This window comes from Zingiber officinale, unplaced genomic scaffold (assembly GCF_018446385.1).
Source record: "Zingiber officinale cultivar Zhangliang unplaced genomic scaffold, Zo_v1.1 ctg70, whole genome shotgun sequence".
NCBI lineage: Eukaryota > Viridiplantae > Streptophyta > Magnoliopsida > Zingiberales > Zingiberaceae > Zingiber > Zingiber officinale.
Window position 1 is genome coordinate 1,131,377 of NW_024589966.1, and position 19,243 is coordinate 1,150,619.

The window sequence follows — 19,243 nt, forward strand, 5'->3', positions numbered from 1 at the left end:
GTTCCGGGACAATAAAGGAACTTAGCTATGTTCAAGGGTCTTCATTTGTGCAGGCCGCGTACTGGCGAGCATAGAGAAAAGGGGTGCTTTCACGCTCTTTGTTGTATTCATTACTTCCGCGATGTTGACTCCGCCTTCTCTCTTTTCGTCGTCATAACCCTAGTCGGATTCCACCTACGCGGGTCCGCGGGCCCCCCCTTCCTACGTCTCTTTCAGTGAGCTAGAGCACTCCAACTTATGGTTCTCTGGTTGCTGCTCTTTCCGGCTGGCTTTCCTCAGATCTTGCCAGCGCTTAGGGTTCGACCCAGAACCCACCCGAGACGAGAGGGAGGCTAGCGAGTGAGATCACGGCTCGTACTCACCTCAGACTATCAAGCAGAATCCATTCATGCTGCATCCGGCGGATTCGATTCTCCAAAGAGGAAAGAGCATCTTAGACAGACAAGAACTAGAACTGGTACCATAGTGCCACCTGCGGCAGATATTTCGTCGCTATCGCTCGTCATTCGCGGATTCTTCTAATACCGCTACGCACCTACAGCTACGCCTTGCCTAGGAGTACTCTCAGCGGAAGGGCCCACCCCAGAGAACATGAGTATTCGCAATTGGCAGCTAGGGCTTGGCTAGTAGGGTTGAGTATATAAGTGTATGGCTGATGTAGAGAATCCACCGATCTATCTTATCAGTAGAGTGAATCGCTCTTCTTCCTTTACTGGAGCCGGAGGTCTCAGTCAAAATAGCAATCCTCCCTCAGGACCTCCGGAGTAGGTCTTCTTAGTGCAGTCAGTGGTACGCACGCCAGAGTATGAGACTCCAGCCAGTCAACTTCCCGTAGCCAAGGAAGATCTTTCGAGTGGCTAAACCGTGAAGGGTAGGCCTGGCGCATGGGTGGTCCTTTTCCTTTTATTTGAAGTTTGATAATAGACTTGAAATTGTTCAAGTTATCGGACTGTGATTCTCTTCGAACCCCTCTGGTCGAGTTTTCCAGGTCTCTGCCTTACCAAGCAAGGACGGGCGCTGATAATCAATATTCTTGTTAGCAGGTCCCCGTCGTTATCACTCGGCCCTTCTTCCTTATCCGAAGGGATAAGATAAGACAGAGTCTGCAGCTGGTATAGGAGGGCCGCCTAGCTAAAGTAGAATGATCTTATTGTACGGCTCTCTTGTTCTTATTCTGAGACCGGAGGAGGAGGTCAGACAGGGGCAGTAGTAGTAGGCGTGCCAGTATAGTTGTCTTTCTGGAAGTAGTTTGGTGATTGTATTGCTAGATCTATTCTTCCTATACCACTCATATCTCTCTTTTTGACTCTCAGTCAGTCTAGTGTTTGCTAAGTTCCGGAAGAATCGCTTTCGCCCTAAGGCTTCATGATAGCCTGGTTTGGGAAAAGAGAATATGAAAAGAGAAGAAGAAAAGATAATCTCTTTCGCTCGGCACTTGGCTTTGAATCTCCGGGTATTGGTATTCAAGAAGACAAAAGAGCACGAAAAAGAGAATCATAAATCTGAAGCTTCATTGTGCTTTGTTCACTCCTCTTCTTCTTGCTACTTTCAAGAGAATCAGTTAAGAGTCTCACATGGTTAGAGTGATGTGACTATACTAGCACATTGTGTCCCTACGAACGACACTATGAAAAGAGAATATGAAAAGAGAAGAAGAACTGGGTATGAAAGAGGGCGACAACAAGGAAACTCTTATCGCGTACCGTAGTCTTTAGGCATTGCATAGTCGTGAATGCCATATAGCTATTCACTATAGGAAGATTCTCACTCTATTATACTCGCACGAAGAAGTGTTCGAAAGACACACAAAAGAGAAGAAGAACTGTGCTTTTCATGGTATGAAAGAGTGGGAAAGCCCTCGACTATCTTCTTTATAGTGAGATGTCGACGTCGCTATCGCTTTCTCGAGTGGCTTTAAAGAGAATAAGAAAAGAAAGAAAAGAGAGTGGCACTTTGATGTGCTTTGTTAAGTGCTCTTTTCATCTTATCTTTTCGCACTCGACTCTGTCTTTCGAAAAGAGAATCGACAACACACAACACTGACATAAAAGCACTGATCATATTATCTATGAAGAGAATGTGCGATCGCCGGCGCCAAAAGCTAATCAAGAGACTCTGAAGCGAGAGAGAGGAAGCACGCTCCGCTGGAAAAAGTGCCATGACTTGGCAGAGCTTCTACGGACTGAAAGACCTCTTTCCAATAGTTGAGTGGTACGTACATTCCTCTTTCTATACTAGCCCAGACTAGCTGTCTCAATAAGCTAAGGACAGGGACGTGTCCTCAAGAAATGGAAGCCTCTTTCAACGCGTTCTAGCGGTCTCCCCTTGCATAGAGCGATAGGATCCGAAATCCGAAGAGTCGTCTCTTTCAGTCCCTTCATACTCTTAGTAGATAGAGCGAGACTCTTAATAGATAGAGCGAGCGAGACTCTGCCCCGTCGCCGTAGTTATCACATTATCGCACCCTACCCTTCTGTCGAGCCCGTCGTCCCTCGGACCTTCCCGGCATTATTAACCAGGAAAAATTCGACAATTTAGTGTTTTTTTCTGCTTTTTTTCTTTCCCCAGGGCAATAGTCTCATATTAACATGGAATCCGTATAAATGGCCCCAAAGGCCATGTTAGACTATCCGATGCATACCGTAGTCGTGAATTACGAAACTACCGCGAGCAGATTACAGTAATTGCGTGAATGGCATTCAAAACGGAGAAAGATCTGCCATTATCACTCGCCCCATGAACTATTCAAAACGGAGAAAGATCTACCAAATACAATACAAGACTTTTCTCACTAGGAGCCCCAAAGGCAATTGTAGACTCACAATGCTGATGGGTTCCGGGCGAAAGATCTACCCTCGGCCCTTGCTTTCATCGAAATCTTCGACTTCGTTCTTTTAGAGAGATTTGAACTCGCTCATCCTTCTCCTCGTCGTGATTCAGGTCTGGTCCTTTATCATCTCTTTCTTTGGTCATTGATTGTCTCAACCCCGACCTACACAAGTGGTGGTTTTCTCACCAAAAGTTCTGTTAGGTTCTTATCCTTATCTTAGTAGCTGTCGGCGACCTTTTCTTCTTTTACTTCACATAGCTTTTCGTCTCCTTGATAGCTGGAAGTTCTCCAAAAGTATGAAAGGCTGGAGGACTTTGTACCATCCATTCCAGTGTGGTTGAATTCTGTTCAACAGCCCAAGGACTTGGAGCACATCTTTTGTTCTTTCCACTGCTTAAAGTGATTGTGACGACCACGAAGAAAGAACAAATCCCAACTACGGATATATAAGAGCCCAAACTGCTCAGAGCATTCCATCCGGCGTAAGCATCTGGATAATCTGGAATGCGACGTGGCATACCCGAAAGCCCTAAGAAATGCATGGGAAAGAAGGTCAGATTAACCCCGAGAAAAGTGATCCAAAAATGGATTTGGCCTAAAGTTTCAGGGTATGTCCGACCAAAGATTTGACCCACCCAATAGTAAAATCCTGCAAATAAAGCAAAAACGGCTCCCATAGAAAGTACATAATGGAAATGTGCAACCACATAATAAGTATCATGTAGAGCAATGTCTAGCCCAGAATTAGCTAGAACTATTCCAGTGAGCCCTCCTATGGTGAACAAAAAGATGAACCCGATGGCAAATAACATTGGTGTTTTGAATTGTATCGAACCTCCCCACATGGTAGCGATCCAACTAAAGATTTTGATCCCAGTGGGGACAGCTATGATCATGGTAGCTGCGGTGAAGTAGGCACGCGTATCAACGTCTAAGCCCACAGTAAACATATGATGAGCCCAAACAAGAAATCCAAGAAGACCTATACTGATCATGGCATAAACCATGCCTAGATACCCGAAGACCGGTTTTCTCGAAAAGGTCGATACGATATGACTAATAATACCGAATCCAGGCAGAATGAGAATATAAACTTCAGGGTGCTTCTCTCTTCTACTAATAATATATAAGAAGATGAATAGAAGAAAGGTGGACTATATCATCAACTTCTTCCATTTGTCTAGGAAAGCTAGCCATGCTTGATGGTGAATACTGTCAGGTTTAAATGCTTTGAGATCGTAAAGACTGTAATATTCCTCAATAAGGAAGAATCGTCGTGATTTATGACTTCGGAAAGTACTTGATTTAAAGTAATCTAGCATCATGATAACATCTTTTCGACTTTGTACAGACCATTGATAGTAACCATTTTGACAACTATCAAAGTAGATATTTCCTCCAAATACTACCTTATAAGACTCTACATCTTGTAGAAGTTTATTAGTTACTCGAATACTTAGTTGAGGTAGTTGATTCTTCATAGCGATACCAATGGTACCATCAGCATCAAAGAATCCTGCAAACCAATTTGATTGAGCATCTAGTGTAATAGGTAGAATTACAGGGATATCCAGTACTTGACAGACACGATGTAGTTGAAGTAGTCGTGCTGAATGTCGAATATGACCATTAATACAAATCATTAGTTTCATCATACCAAGTTTCTTATGTAGTCGATAACGATAAGCTTTAGCACCTGATCGCATTTTAATACTTCCACCAAGCATATGTTGGATATATCGTAGTAGTGGTAGATCTTCAAGTCCCATAGTAATTTCAAGAGAAGTATATCCTTGTTTACTAATTTGAATACTTCCATCACCATCGAGAATTCCAGCTAGCCACTCACAGAAGGATTTAGGATAAGTTGTTGCGCATGTAGTCTCTGAGGTTCCTACTAGACTGCTTTTATGTCGTTGGTTACCTGCTGATTGTGTCTTAGATACTCCATTTTGACTAGATCGGGGTTTTACTAGAAAACCACTTATGAACATAGTAGGAGTACCATTAAGCAGACAGTCCCAGCATATAGCGCAATGCATATTCAGATTTGAATCTGAAAAGGGCCATTTAAAACCGAAGAACCAAAAGAGATGCTGGTATAATATGGGGTCTCCCCCTCCAGCAGGATCAAAAAAGGTTGTATTAAAGTTTCGATCGGTTAATAACATAGTAATTGCCCCAGCCAGTACCGGAAGTGATAATACAAGTAGGAATGCTGTCACTAGAACGGACCACACAAAAAGGGCTAATCTATGCATAGTCATTCCAGGTCCACGCATGTTGAAGATAGTTGTTATTAAATTGATAGAACCTAAAATTGATGAAAGACCTGATAGATGAAGACTGAAAATTGCTAAATCAACTGCTCCTCCAGAATGGCTGGTAATACCACTTAAGGGCGGATAGACCGTCCACCCAGTGCCGGTACCCACTTCTACTAGGGCTGAGCTTAATAGGAGCAAGAGACTTGGTGGCAACAACCAGAATGAGATATTATTTAATCGTGGAAATGCCATGTCAGGTGCACCTATCAGAATTGGAACAAACCAATTACCAAATCCACCTATCATCGCCGGCATAACCATAAAAAAGATCATTAAAAAAGCGTGAGCCGTTAAAAACACATTATAAAGTTGATGATTCCCACCAAGAATTTGATCGCCGGGTCGGGCTAATTCCATACGAATCAGTACTGAGAAGCATGTGCCCATCACTCCAGCAATGGCACCGAAGATTAAATAGAGAGTACCGATATCCTTGTGGTTAGTAGAGAAGAGCCATCGGACTGTCATTTGAATTTTGCAATTTGAGAGTAAACTCTTAAACAGGGTATTCTTAAAGCGCCCGTTTTTAGGCATAAGAAAGGCGACTTAGGTTTCAGAAAGAAACCCGGGTCAGAAATTGATCCCAACCTTTTGAGGGGTCAGAAAAAGATATTGATACCCCTTTTAAGGGTGAAACGAAGTTCTATTTTGTCTTTTTCATTTCGAGCAAACGGAAATTTGTTCTACTGCTGATGGGTTTTTAGGCTCACTCGGACCTCAAGGATATTGAGATCCCGTCCACACTAGCACCTCAGCAAATTCAGTATTACGTGAATGATGGCACGAGCGACGATTGAGAGGCCGGTAGGGGCGGAGACATGATATTAGTTAATTTAGGGATTTGGGAATTGAACCCATGATGATGATCAATGACTAGTACCACCTATTAGTTAATTTAGGGATTTGGGAATTGAACCCATGATGATGATCAATGACTAGTACCACCGAAAACTCGCACCTGATTTCCGCGATATTCCTTTGTCTTCCATAACCCTCACCCTGATATTGATATATGAATTCTTTTTGATCTTAAGAATATGAATTCTTTTTGATCTTAAGATGTGGGTTCATATGGGCAAGAAGGGCCGGATGGTTTCAATATGAGTGGGTCAATCTAACTGAGTGTGCATTTCTCGCCAGCTCTCTTCATCAGCATTGTGGGCTCCTTTTTCTCTTTTTCCCCTAAAGAAGGGAAAGGTCCTAGGGAAACGTGACCCTGGGTTCATTTACGACCTCTATCTTATCCCCTAAAGAAGGGATGTAGATTTGGGTTCAGCCTCCTACATTACAAGAATTAACAACAACTGGAGCAGCATTAGGAGCATCTTCCTATAACTCTTTTGTGACGAGCCCGATTTGCTGTTCTTGGACCATTTCGAGCTAAACTATATGCAATAGATTCTGTAGCTTTCTTTTCTCTTTTCCTGGGGGAACCTTTTCCAATTGAATGTTCGTCTCGCCAGGGAAAGAAAAGAAGACCTCTTTTATTCCCACAGCAACACCCAAAAAACCATCAGCAGTATTTGTTGGCTCAACGGCCATTTAGATTAATACTGATGTGTATTCTTTGGCCTTTACAGTCGAGCTCTATCCTTGATACCCTAAAGATGGTATTTTGGTTGTATATTTCCCTAAAGATGGTACTGTTGTGTACCTCTTTCTATTCCCTCCATCTTTGTTTTTTTGTTTTAGTTTCATTTTTTGTCTTTCGTTTGCAACGAAAAAACTCAAGAAAATACTGCTGATGGGTTTTTAGGGCCACGCATGAACTCTCTATCGTTGAGTCTTTCTTTTCACTCTCTATTTTCTTTCTTTAAAATACTGCTGATGGGTTGTATTTTGCAGTATTTCAAAATCTTTTGTTTTTGTTTTCACTCTGACTTTCATTTCTGATCTTTCTTCTTCGCTTGGATTGCTTGAGCTCTCGTTCACTCACTCCAGCAAGAATCTATAAACTTATAAGATACGGACTAGCTAGGGCAGTTCTCTCTTCCTTACGAAATGCCGCCTTATGATTCTCTATACGTGACCAACTCTACTTAGTGACATGCTTTCTGCCTTAGTGGAATGAAAGACCCTCTGAAGAGCCCGAAATCGTAGAGAGGACCTGCTTATTGATAGCACAGGAAAGAGAGAAGACCCCCGCTACGCACAGACTTCTCGTACTCCGAGAGAAGAGCGAGAAAAGCCCTGTGAAAGCGAGAAGCCGCATTCCATAGTTGCTGATTCAGACTCCTTTCGCAGTACTGACTTCCTTAATCCGGGTCCAGCGAAAGACTAGGTATGGGTCCCCACCAAATCAGTCTATTGTTCTGCTTCTCGAGAGTATAAGCCCTATCAGATAAGACTCATCGTTCCGGGTCCTATCAAAGCAGACTGCTTCACTCCAGGCCCCAGAGGACCAGACAGGGAATACCTGGAACTCAGCCGGATATTTCTCTTTTTCCCTCGTACCCTAATGAAACTGATGAAACTTGAACAAGAACATCTTATGAAATGAAAGAAGTGCAACCCCTCCTTAAGTTGAAGGTTGAAGGTTAGGGAAGAAGATTGCCGAGAGATCCACTACGCCGCTCTATAGTAAACTCTACCTCTCGACCCTCTTCGCACTTTCCCCGCTGGATTCCCCTCACTCTACTCTCTCCTTATGAAGAGCCCTCCTTTTACCGCGCAAGAAGTGCTTTTTTCGACCCTCCCTTGACCCCTGACCCGTACCCTAACGGGGGAGCCCTTCCTTCCTCGGGGACGGGAAAGAGTGGTATGCAATGCCTAAAAGAGAAGCACTACGGTATGCATCAAAGTGAGGTCCGAAGGAGCAAGAATCAGGAATGATCGGCACTCTCTGGCTATCGGCATTTCCTGCCTTTCTTCTAAATTCAAGTATATAGTAGTAGTCCGATGTAGCCGACCCGAGAATCAAATAAGATTGAACTCCTCTTCATTCGATGCGCATAAATAAGAACAACAGACAATCCCAACTGCACTTCATTATATAAGTTCATTTGATCACATCAAGAAAATGGGTGCTAAAACAAACAATACAAAAACAAAAGAGAAAAACAAAAGAGAAAAACTCTCTCAGCAACTTCATTATACTTTTTCATGGAAAGAGATTCAAAAAACACACTACGAAAGATCTAGAAATATTGACGGCCCGTAAAGCGAGCCATCGTCAGATGCCCTTACGCCTCTACTTTCACTCTTTATCCTCACTCGTCGGAATAGTAGTTTGAGGCATTACGCAAGGTTACATAACCGAACCTTTCATTGGATAAAGACCTGGGGTCAATCCCACTGGAGTCCGGGAAGTAGGAAAGACTGAGAACTTTCCCAATCGAGTCTTCGTACCTTGCTTGAATCTTTCCATCAACGGGTAGTAGGACCAGGCACCCCGAATACTCGCTCTTGGGAGGACAGACTGAACACTAACCCGCAACTTCAGAGTTCATAAGATCGGACTAGAGCAAAGAGACAGCAGTAGTTGCTTGCCTTTCGTTGCTTAAGTAGTTGGCTTTCATTAGTCTGTTAGTTGCTTTTCTCGTTGCAGCCTCGAGTCTCTCCTTTGAGTCATCTACCGAGAAAGCTATAGCTGGCTCAGCTGCGGGGAAAGGAAGAAAGGACTCTTCGGAGAGGAAAGGTACGGGAAGTTGAAGAGTCAGGTACTTTTTATATAAATTAGTCTGAGTTGGTGCCCTTCCTAGTTCTGGAAATGGAGAGATTCCCTTATACTGAAGTGAGCTATAATACTTAATTCACGGCATATTCGACGGTCTTTTCCCTTTTGAGTTAGCTCAGCATAGGTCCGAGAAGCAGGTCTAGCAGGAGTCGCTCTAGAGACTTTTCTTTGAGGCCGGCGAACTCTGTTTCAACAGGAACTTCCGAGACTCTGCTTATTATTAGTATTAGTCGAGTGAATTGCATAATGAGAGTCATAAGTCAAAATCTCTCTCCCTTTAATCGTTCCTCTCCCGTTGGTCGTTCCTCCCTCAGACAGGGTTCGGAAGGGGGCGCATGAACGTCGAACTTAAACTGAATCTCTGGGAATGAACCATTCACTCGGAGGCAAAGAAGTCAGGCTGCTTTTCCGAACTGAGATAGAGGGGCTACAACTAATGAACTTGAACTCATAACAGCTTATTCGACGGTCTTTTCCCGTCCCTGTAGCAAACTCTTTTCAGGCAAATTCATAAGTCCTCTACTCGGTTCACTGAACTAATATAATAATAAGGAGAGTAAGTGAATGAACTCTTTGAACGAGTACTTGAAGGAAAGGTGCAGAAGGCAAGGGGCGTACTACTAAACTAATCTAATAGTAAGGAGCGTAGAACGAATACCATCTATTTCTTAAGGAAACGGAGCCTCGAACTCATAAGCTGGTCGAGCAACAATAAGGTGCATAGCCTCATAATCTCCATCACTAGGAAGGTTAGGGCACAAGCTTCAACATTTAATGATTTAATGAATCCCTCACTCTTGAAACAGCACTGCTATGAAAAGCAAGGACGGACTCGGGAGAGAATCAAATGAGATCTGATCTTTCAGTAGTAGCTACTACACCACTCGTAAAGTATGAGAAATTCCATTGAAGCGGCCGAGCTCTGTCTGCTATAGGTTCCTCCGCTAGTTGTTCAAGCAGCAAAGACCCTCCTCGACCCCAAGGTCTCATTCAGCGGTCCCCAAAGAAGAGTTATAAGTGAGATTCATCCTATAGGTAAAGAATCTCTCGCCCGGGCCAACTATCTTTCCTCTTAGAACTAGCTCTCATGGTACCAATCGCCCTTCTAGCCTGACCTCTCTTCTTTCAATATCACTAAGCACGCTCCCGACTGACTACTGAACTTTTATAAATGGCATGAAGGACGACAAGGCAGGGACAAAACCTCTCATCCGACTGCTTTCCCCATCCCTTGGACTGAGCCTCCACGTACTGTCTTCTCGTAACCTAAACCCCAGGTCCGATTCTCACTTTTTGTTCGCATGCACTCTACCGCTATCTTCATTGAGTAAGTAAGCTATGCTCTCCCTTTTTCCATTCCAATGTCTTACTGGTCAATAGTTCTCGCGGAATAAGAAAGAGGTAGAGGTTTCCAGTGACCCCAAGAAAGGTTGCCACCGTAGATTGTAGTAAGAATCCGTAGCGTACGGGAGATTCCCCTTTAAGAAGTTCAGAGACGCAAGTTCTTTTAGCCCTTCTTCCCATGTCAGCAGAGCACAAGGAGCTTCCCATGTCAGCACAAAGAAGAGTCCTGAGTCTTCTGCCAACCTTTCCCTGCCTAGCATAGCATGGCTTTCCCAGACCTAGAGAAGGGTAAGGGTAGCCAGAGATTCTTCTAATGTGGTACAACTATAGCAGCCATAGAATGTAGTACTGACGTCAACTAAGCAAGGTGAGCGTGTGAAAGAGAGTATGAAACCAATGACTCTGAGCGAGAACTTCTAATAATAATAATAATAGTTGAGCGACTAAATGTAGCGTGAAGCTATAAGGAATGGTGCTATTCAACAAGGTCCATTATGGTCAGAAGGTCTACTACCCGACAAGCATTCAAAGCTGCATAGCTATAACTGCTTGCTTAATGGATTCTTGGGCCCAGAGATTAATTCAAGGTCTTCTCACTCTTGACTAGGACCCGTTTAGCCTTCCTCATTCAGTGCTCACTTCTACTTCCACCTTGAAAGCGCATACAGAGCTGACGGAATGAAAGAGAGAGCGTGAGGAACGACCACAGGGAGCAACTCGAGCGTAAGCGAGAGCAACGAGTGATAACAGTAGTAGACGTCTATCCCTTCTAAAAAGCAAGGAATAGGGGACGGGCACCTGCAGGCTGAGGTCTCCGAGCTCTATCCTTCCTCCGCCTTGAGATTAGTAAACTGCCTACTACCTTGCAAGATCATTCTTTTCGACCTATCATGGGCTCTTCGTTTTAGCTTCTGTGCCGCCTTACCGATTATGGCAGCAGGTTGAGTTAGTCTGAGTCCAAGAGAGCAAATCAACTCCTTCGGGTGGCCCTTTCTGTGTCGTGCCATTCATTCAATAGGAAGCACTTTCAAGAGGCTGCATGGATGATTAAGGGCTTTCCTTATGCTTTGCATTGCTTATATTATAAGGGAGTGAGTGGAGTTTCCAACCTCGGACCTCCTTCGAGTCTTCTTACCGACTCTTTTCTTATATGAATCATTAAAAGTCAATGAGATCTTCCTTTTTGGTTGGACTCACATGAGGGCTTCCCGTCGTCAAAGAGGCCCCTAGCCCAAGGGGTAGCAGTGCATCCCGCTCTTTCCTTTATCAAGCCGATCATTCAGTTGAGCACTGATCGTATTTCCATTCAGACGGGATTGCTAAATCGACCAATTGGCCAGGTGCCTTGCAATCAGTGGTCTGCCATGAATAGCTCGTCCATGGGCCCTCGGACCAAAGGCAAAAAGCACTAGGGAACTCTCCTCTTCTGTGCAGTAGCTCAGCTAGGATTGCTTCGATAGGCAGCGGTTGGCACGGATTGCTTCGATAGGGAAGGGATTCTTTAAGGATGGGCCGAGTAAGCGAAGCGCAGCAGAGTCAAGCGCAGCTAAGTCTTACACCACGAAGGACCTCACTCAAGAGAAACTTCAAATGTCTGACATGATGAGAGGACCTCAAGAAACTAGAAGAGAAAATGCATGATTGGGAACTACGCCCTACCGACCTCAAGTCAAATGCATATGATTGAAAGGAACTATGCCCTACCGACCTCAAGAAACTAGAACCAGAAGAGAAGATAAAGAATAATTGTACTGGAAGAGAAGATAATGAATGAGACTAGAAAGAGCTATGCCATCCCGACCTAAAGAGACTAGAACTAGAAGAGAGAGGATAATGAATGAGACTAGAAAGAACTATGCCTGCGCGCCCTCTCTTGTTCGGGACTCGAAATCTAAGTAGGCTGGCTATGGAATGACCATAGATCTAGCTAGCTACAGACAGGAATGACCATAGATTTGAGCCGGCTACGCAATCACATAGATTTGATATGATAAGTGCACTAAGTGTACTCGACCGGCCCACAAAGAGCTGTCACGGGTAACGAGTGCTTAGACGAGTTCACATTACACACAAAGGTTGACCCGGCTCTGCAACATCCTTCTTTGACGGCAGAACTGACTGATCCACTATAGTTGATTGAGTCTTGGTCCCCGCTTCCTCCTTATACCAGTCCTCTTCCTTACTTACTAGTCCACTCCTGCTGCTGATAGATGTGCCACCTCTGACTTACCATAGATAGTCTACTCCTGCTGCTGATAGATGTGCCACCTGGACGAGGCCACTCATTGGAAAAAAGAAAACCACATATTCTTCAGACAAAAGTAAATGATGGTATTGGGACTTGCTTGCGTAGACTGACTGATCTGACTCATGCCTTGACGGACTTGCGACTGATGCACTTGCCAGACTTGCATAGACTGACTGATGCCTTGCCCTCAGACTAGAATGAGTCCATCGCCTGCTACTCTCCAACCTAGCGAAAGAAGAGAAAGAGAAAGCCGCTCCCAAGCGCTCCCGTTGGTTCAGCTCTTGTCCCCTGCCTTGGACCTTTGCCGTGCCTCTCTAGCTACGAAGCCCGACCTCTCATGCTCCGATGCCCAGACTCCACGTGCCCTACGCACGACGTCGCTTTGCTCGTTCCTCTTCCTTCTGAGAGCTTGGTTCACTGTTCTTCTTCTTTCCCGCTCCTCTACCAAACTTTCCTTTGACTATGCCCCGCATACATTTCTCTTCCTTCTGATCCCGAGCTATCTGACCAAGATTTACAAGCCTCCGTATCTATCCGACAGCGCTTAGGAAGGGGAGAGTAGGACGAGTTCTAGCTATCGAAAGAAGACGGCACTCTGAACCAACTCGTCGAATTGTCAACGGACCCTTCTGGGCTCTATTCCATCTGCTGCCACGGGCACGGCACCTTCTTATTCTCCATCTGCTTTGGTTAGACATCCATCTTGCTTGCTTTCTAATTACTAGCACTTATAGTCTCCCTACTTCACTGTACAACCGTACAAGAGCCAGAAAAGTACTAGCCCGCTCCTCTTTCCTTATTTAACCTTAGCCAGATACCTTAGTTGAACTACATTAAGAGTCTCCTTTAGTCGCTCTGCATCTTCAGGATAAAGGTCTTCAGTGGCTCCTACATTATTGAGTGCGAATGGCATGAGGCCCCTGTTTTCTATCGATCCAGGGCACACCTTCATTCCGTCTTGGGATTCGTCGGCTATTGGAACGATTGAACTTATGGCCCAGGGTGAGGTTAGGGAGAGGAGAGCGGAGTGCTTTCCGCTTCGGGCTTGCCAGCTGAGTTCATGGTTTATGCCTGAATGGATTGAAAGGAAGCGAAGCGTATGTTGTCCAATTGGTATTGTTGGGGCGTGAGACTCGAAAGAAGACTAGGGCCATTTCGATCCAACTCGTATACGCTTCATTCCTCTTCTATTCTAGGGCGAGAGGCTCATGGTCCCTCGTTCGTGGAGGGGGAAATGGTATCCTCCTTCGATCCTCGAGCTTGAATACGTATTCTCGATCAGGGTCTATTCGGCTGCCTAATGGTCGGGTCTTCCTCTTGATCGAAATTGGGCCATTTCGGCTGGGCGGCTTCGCCTTTCTTCTATTTGCATGTGTTAAGCATATAGCAAAGTTGATCTTTTGATCTGAAATTGAACTCCTTATCTATAGTGTAAAAAAGAGCTTTTTGAAAGTAAATTAACTGATGGCAACCGTTTACCTGCTTCGCGGGACCTCGGTCCACTGACGGCTAAGCTTTTTTGTAGGCACTTTTTCGATCAACATTTCATGAAAGATCCGAGGATATTTAACTTGACCTTTTTGCCATCAGCATTTGGAGTCCTCATTTCATCTGAATCTATTACCAGTCGAGATTACGCCGGGTGGGGCTATTCAAAAGTACGAAAGATCTTACCCTTCCCTAACGTCTTTTTTCAGCTCTTCGCCCCTCTCCTTTACAGTCGAGCATATCAGGGTCTACGATCTCCCTTACGGTCGCTGGCTCAATACTGCTATTAACTACTCTTTCCGTCGCCCCTCTCCTTATCAGTCGAGCTCTATCCTTACGTCTACAATCGACCTATCGGTCGCTGGCTCCTTGTAGTCGCCCCTCTCGCATACGCTCGAGCTCTATCCTTACGTCTACAATCGACCTATCGGTCGCTGGCTCCTTTTGTCGCCCCTCTCCTTATCAATATTAGTCGAGCATATCTGTCTCCTACTATCGACCTATCGGTCGCTGGCTCAATACTGCTATTAACTACTCTTTTAGTCGCCCCTCTCCTTATCAGTCGAGTTCTATCCTTACGTCTACAATCGACCTATCGGTCGCTGGCTCCTTGTGTCGCCCCTCTCGCATACGCTCGAGCTCTATCTGTCGATACCCTCTCCCTTATGGTCGAGCATATCTAAGTCTACAATCCCCCTCGCCCTTCGGGCGAGCTCAATCGGTTGATTCCCTTACGGTCGCTGCCTCAACTACTCTTTTAGTCGCCCCTCTCCTTATCAGTCGAGCTCTATCTTAGGATACCCTTCCCTTCGTTCAGCTCTTCGCCCCTCTCGCATACGCTCGAGCCCTATCCTTTCGGATATCCTTCCCTTTCGTTCAGCTCTCCGCCCCTAGGGGAAATGAACTTTAGGCGATACAGCGGATTACAGCGTTCATGGTATTGAATTCAAAACGTATACTGATCTCATGACTCGAGTTTTCTAAACAGCAACAGTCGTGAATGGCATTCAAAACGTATACTGATCTCATGACTCGACTTTTTGAATAAAAAAAGTTTCAAGTCAGTACCGCAACAGTCGTGAATGGCTAGGGCCATTCACAAAATACTGCTGATGGGTTTTTAGGACTCGACTTTTTGAATCAAAATATAATCATATAATCATAGTATCATATAATCATATAAGTTCGGGTTTTTCAACACAAAACAATGCCCCCACTGCCACCATTCACAACAGGTGCTCCGCCTTTCACTCACATATAATGAACAGCTGCTGCAGACGTAGGTACAAGTGAATGAACTCCTTTTTCTTTCCCTGAAGAGCTACGATGACCAATCAAGAGGAAGTCGAGTGTTGTGTACTGACTACGAGTGTAGTGTAGCATTGTTGTAAAATAAATGAAAGAAAGATTATAAATTTTTAATCTAGTGCTTATTAATAATGTTAAAACATGCATCCGATTTGATTTAGATCTTGTGCTTCGTCTAAGAAAGCTGTGTTTCGTAATCCTGAGAGTAGAGTTCCTGCACCTTATGAGGATTCGAGACCTTCTATAGGTATAGACAGATTTTGATCTCGTTGCTCTGATGAAGAGAGTGTTCGGCCCACCAGTGCTCTTCCCCCGGCCTTCCTTCCGTATATATACGGATTCTAAGTGTGTTTGAAGCTTTAGAAAAGGCTAAGGTCGAATGCTGAAGTAGCTAGAATCCGCTCAATGGTGTGGCGAAACCCACTTTTACAAGCAGAAGGGGACCACAATATTCTTGGAGGAGGTTTTTGGAATAAGCTAGTTGCTAAAGCTAAAATGCGGTTGCCTTAGGTTAGATGTTAAAGAAAGGAAAGCGAGAATGGATAACCGGCAAGTAGGGAACCAGGGGGGGCACCGGTCAACTCTTTTGCCTTTCACTCCAATTCTTCCGCAAGGGTTTACATCTCTGCTTCAATGGGTGGCCTTCACTCGAAGCCAATCGTCCTTCCGATAAGGCATTCACTCGAACCATCAAGAGAATGGTTCGAATCGGATTCCCGCTAAGGGAACGAAGCAATGGCTGCCTGCAGTTGAATGAGTTGGATCGGATGCTGGAGCGGCCATCAGTCGCAGGGATTTATATTCTTTTCTCGATGGAAGGACAAGCAGAATGAATGACCGGGGAAGTGACAAATCAGGAATCCAGAAGCTAGAAAGCATCTCATGGTCGGATGCTTATCCCCTTCCAACCATGAAACCATTCGAGCCTCGGCGCTCGTTACACAGTCTCCTTCGAGTACAGACACGTTGACTTACAACTTTGAAACATAAAACCCTATACATCGACACCTTTCGTGCTGCTACGCAACTTAAGAATGCCGACTACAAAGTTGACATCAGCCGCCTTCAGTCCAGGAGAGAAGGGCCTCCCCGGTTTCAGAAACTGTCACCGGAACTATGCGCCGTCTTATTCCCTGCTGCGATACCGACTACGGCAGGTTTGGCATCCAAAAAGAGCCCGGCTCCGTTGCATCATTCGTGATCCTCCGCGAATTGAAGCCTGCCATTCTTGCTCGATCGAAGGCAGAAGCAACTGATGAACTGGCTCGAACTTGGAGCGAGAAGAAAAGCAACTCCCTCGAAAGTAGATTATGAAGCTTTTTCTATTTTTGACTCATCTGGGACTGAAAGGCTTTCAAAAAAGGAGACTGGTCGGGTGTAAGATAACTCCTAGCGACATCAAAAGAAACTCCAACTTCCAATATTCATGTTCATCACAATGGGCTCAAAAAAACCTCTTCCAATCGATGGTTTTGAAGACTTTTTTTTCTTTACCTGCTTTCAATCCTCTGCCTTGCTCTAGCCCGCAAACCCATATCTTTTTTGCTAACTGCTAACTAAGAGACTAGGCTTTTGTCCGAGAAGAGCTTCATGGAAAATCAAAAGAAAGTTCCTCTTTTGGATTAGACCTCCTTTTTCGTTTCTCATTACCAATCTCCCCCCATTTCACATTGTGTATTATTTTCGAAGGGAGGTGGTATCTTTCAACATGAAGAACCTTCATTCTGACCGATCTTGGTGATTCCAAACCAGAAAAATAGACGAGTGTGAGAGAAATAAAGGACACCGAATGATGCTTTGTATCTGACCTAAGATCCATTCCGAACTCAATATCTGGAATCGTATTTTGAAAAATGTACTGTTCCGTGTTCGGGAGACATGCTTTTAGCACAGGATAAAGGGTTCTAAAAAGCCGTTTCCTTTTTCTAAGTGACATAGAAATAGAAGAATAAGAGCGGTACGGAAGAGAGGAGACAACCCGCCCTACCACCAAGACCAGTAGGGATTCATTAATGAAAGCATTGGTCAATGGGTGGAGGCCTCTCATACTCATACTAAGACGGCTATTAGAGCTGATCCGACCAGTCGAATAGATTGGCATGCCGCAAGTCAACCTCTCCTTATGCCGTTGGTTGGTCCGTAGGTGATGAAGAGAGACCATAGAGCGGCCTTTGCTGCAAGGAATTTCTTTCTCGCCAAGGTGGAACAAAAGACGTGAAAAGAACCGGTCCGTACTGGCGAGATAAGGATAAGGCTGGTGGACAATAAAAGACTGATTTGTCACAAAGCGAACCAGCAAACCAGATGTATGGGGTAAACCCCATACATGGCATCCCTATGGAACTTCATTCTTGCGACATCTCTGAATGTCAACTTGTCACCACTAAGTGATATGCGGCGATGGTGGAACACAATGTTATGATTCCGGCGATAAAGAGTGCTATATGGACACCGAGGAACTTTTTCTGACTGACCAATGTGAATGGCGCCAGGAATGGAGATGGTGACAAGCTCAAGTCAAGCAAAGCAACCAGAACTCAGAATGGAAAATCTTCATTGGTCAATTGTCAATTAACAAAAAATCTTTCTCCAAGGATCCGAAAACAAAGCACAAGAACGACGAAGTGAAAAGGTTCCGAATGTCCATCTGAACCAGATCGAATCCGGAAGCACAGAAGATGGACTCCGTGATATCCCTCTATCCAAGACAACGACTGGAGGATCTGAAAGAACTGGGATGGATCATCCCGGATGAAGAGGACCCGTAAGAATGTACCCCATTTTCCAAGCCAAAAAATAATGACTAATATAATAATTAGGAATGTGAGATGCGCGGCTAATGCGTAGTTCCGGCGCTAGTTTTTGTGGTTCGATATCACAAACCGGGACTGGTTATTCTCGCGGAAACCCGTGTAGGCGGTGAATGAGCAGATTTATCGGATAACTCTGAGTCTAACGAGGTTCAGAGCAAACCCTTTTATCTTCCAAGATATCCATGTGGATGAACCTCAACTACCTCTATACCAGACCATACCATTCATTCTATCTTCCTCCCAATTCGAAGTTTTTTTCCAAACAAGGAAGAATCCCCGTGGCACAAACAAGCGAGAATAGAATGAAAAAAGGCCGTTACTCCGCACCACACCTACTTAATTGTGGTGCGATATCGAAGATTGGGATGGAACCCCAACGACAAAGGAAGAGCATTTTCGGGGCTTAGCTCGTATATGTAAAGGCCTCCCCAAGAGATTCGTCAGATGAGGGCGGTTCGGTTGCCTCAATCGCAAGGAGTTTTTCCAATCTGGTAGGCTCGTCGGTAGGTTTCGAGTTCAAGAGCATCAGTCAACCTCGTTGCAAGAAACTAGAACATTTCTTTTCTTTCAAGTCAGAAGAGGCTCCTCCCACACCACAAGACAAGGATGGCTAAACTCGCCGCAGGAATGGTTGAATATCAGGGCTTGTTCTACCCCAGCTCAAAGCTTTCAAATCCTTAGAACGAGACAGTAACCGGGTGGGTTTGAATTCCTTCCTTCAAGGAAGGCTTAACTTATCAATAGGCTTTTCACAGGATTAGATGCTATTGCTGAATTGTGCCACTGAATCAGATGATGTGGTAATGCGTGCCCCTTCATCTTGGTATCGAGGAACCGCCCTTGACGACTTATGCCGCTTCATCTTCTGGTGAAACAGAGTCCGCTGTAAGGGAATCTTCTGTTATCTCCTAATCTTCCGCTGTAGCTTAAGAGGCTTCAGCAGATGAGACCACTTTTGCCTCTGAGTCAGGTGCTGTGGTATTTGATGTAGTGGAACCAGACGAGATCTCATTTTTGACCCGTTGCCAAAGAAGAACCCGCAGCGGTACCCTTCATTGAAGAAGTCCCAACCCTTTCATATTCAATTCATTGATACCGCCTTCCCTCTTTATATGAGATCTCTGAAGCTGCCAATCTTCTCATTTAATAAGAAAGAGAGACTTGACTCGAATGAAGATTAGCGGGAGACAAATTCTAGTATTGAAGAGT

General features: G+C 44.7%; 1 protein-coding gene across 1 annotated transcript; it reads right to left on the reverse strand.

Annotated features, from left to right (window-relative positions):
* Positions 1–3,017: 3,017 nt before the first annotated feature.
* LOC122037643 (cytochrome c oxidase subunit 1) lies at positions 3,018–7,562 on the reverse strand. The gene is made up of 2 exons (XM_042597153.1): positions 4,906–7,562; positions 3,018–3,933 (listed from the first exon to the last, which is right to left on the reverse strand). The coding sequence occupies exons 1-2, from the start codon at positions 5,689–5,691 to the stop codon at positions 3,076–3,078; spliced, it is 1,644 nt and encodes a 547-aa protein (XP_042453087.1). The 5' UTR covers positions 5,692–7,562; the 3' UTR covers positions 3,018–3,075.
* Positions 7,563–19,243: the final 11,681 nt, after the last annotated feature.

Coding starts and splice junctions, on each gene's coding strand:
- LOC122037643 (XM_042597153.1), bottom strand. CDS start 5,691: ATGCCTAAAAACGGGCGCTTTAAGAATACCCTGTTTAAGAGTTTACTC. Junction 3,934..4,905: donor ATCTCTTTTGGTTCTTCGGT/TTTAAATGGCCC, acceptor AGAAGAGAGAAG/CACCCTGAAGTTTATATTCT.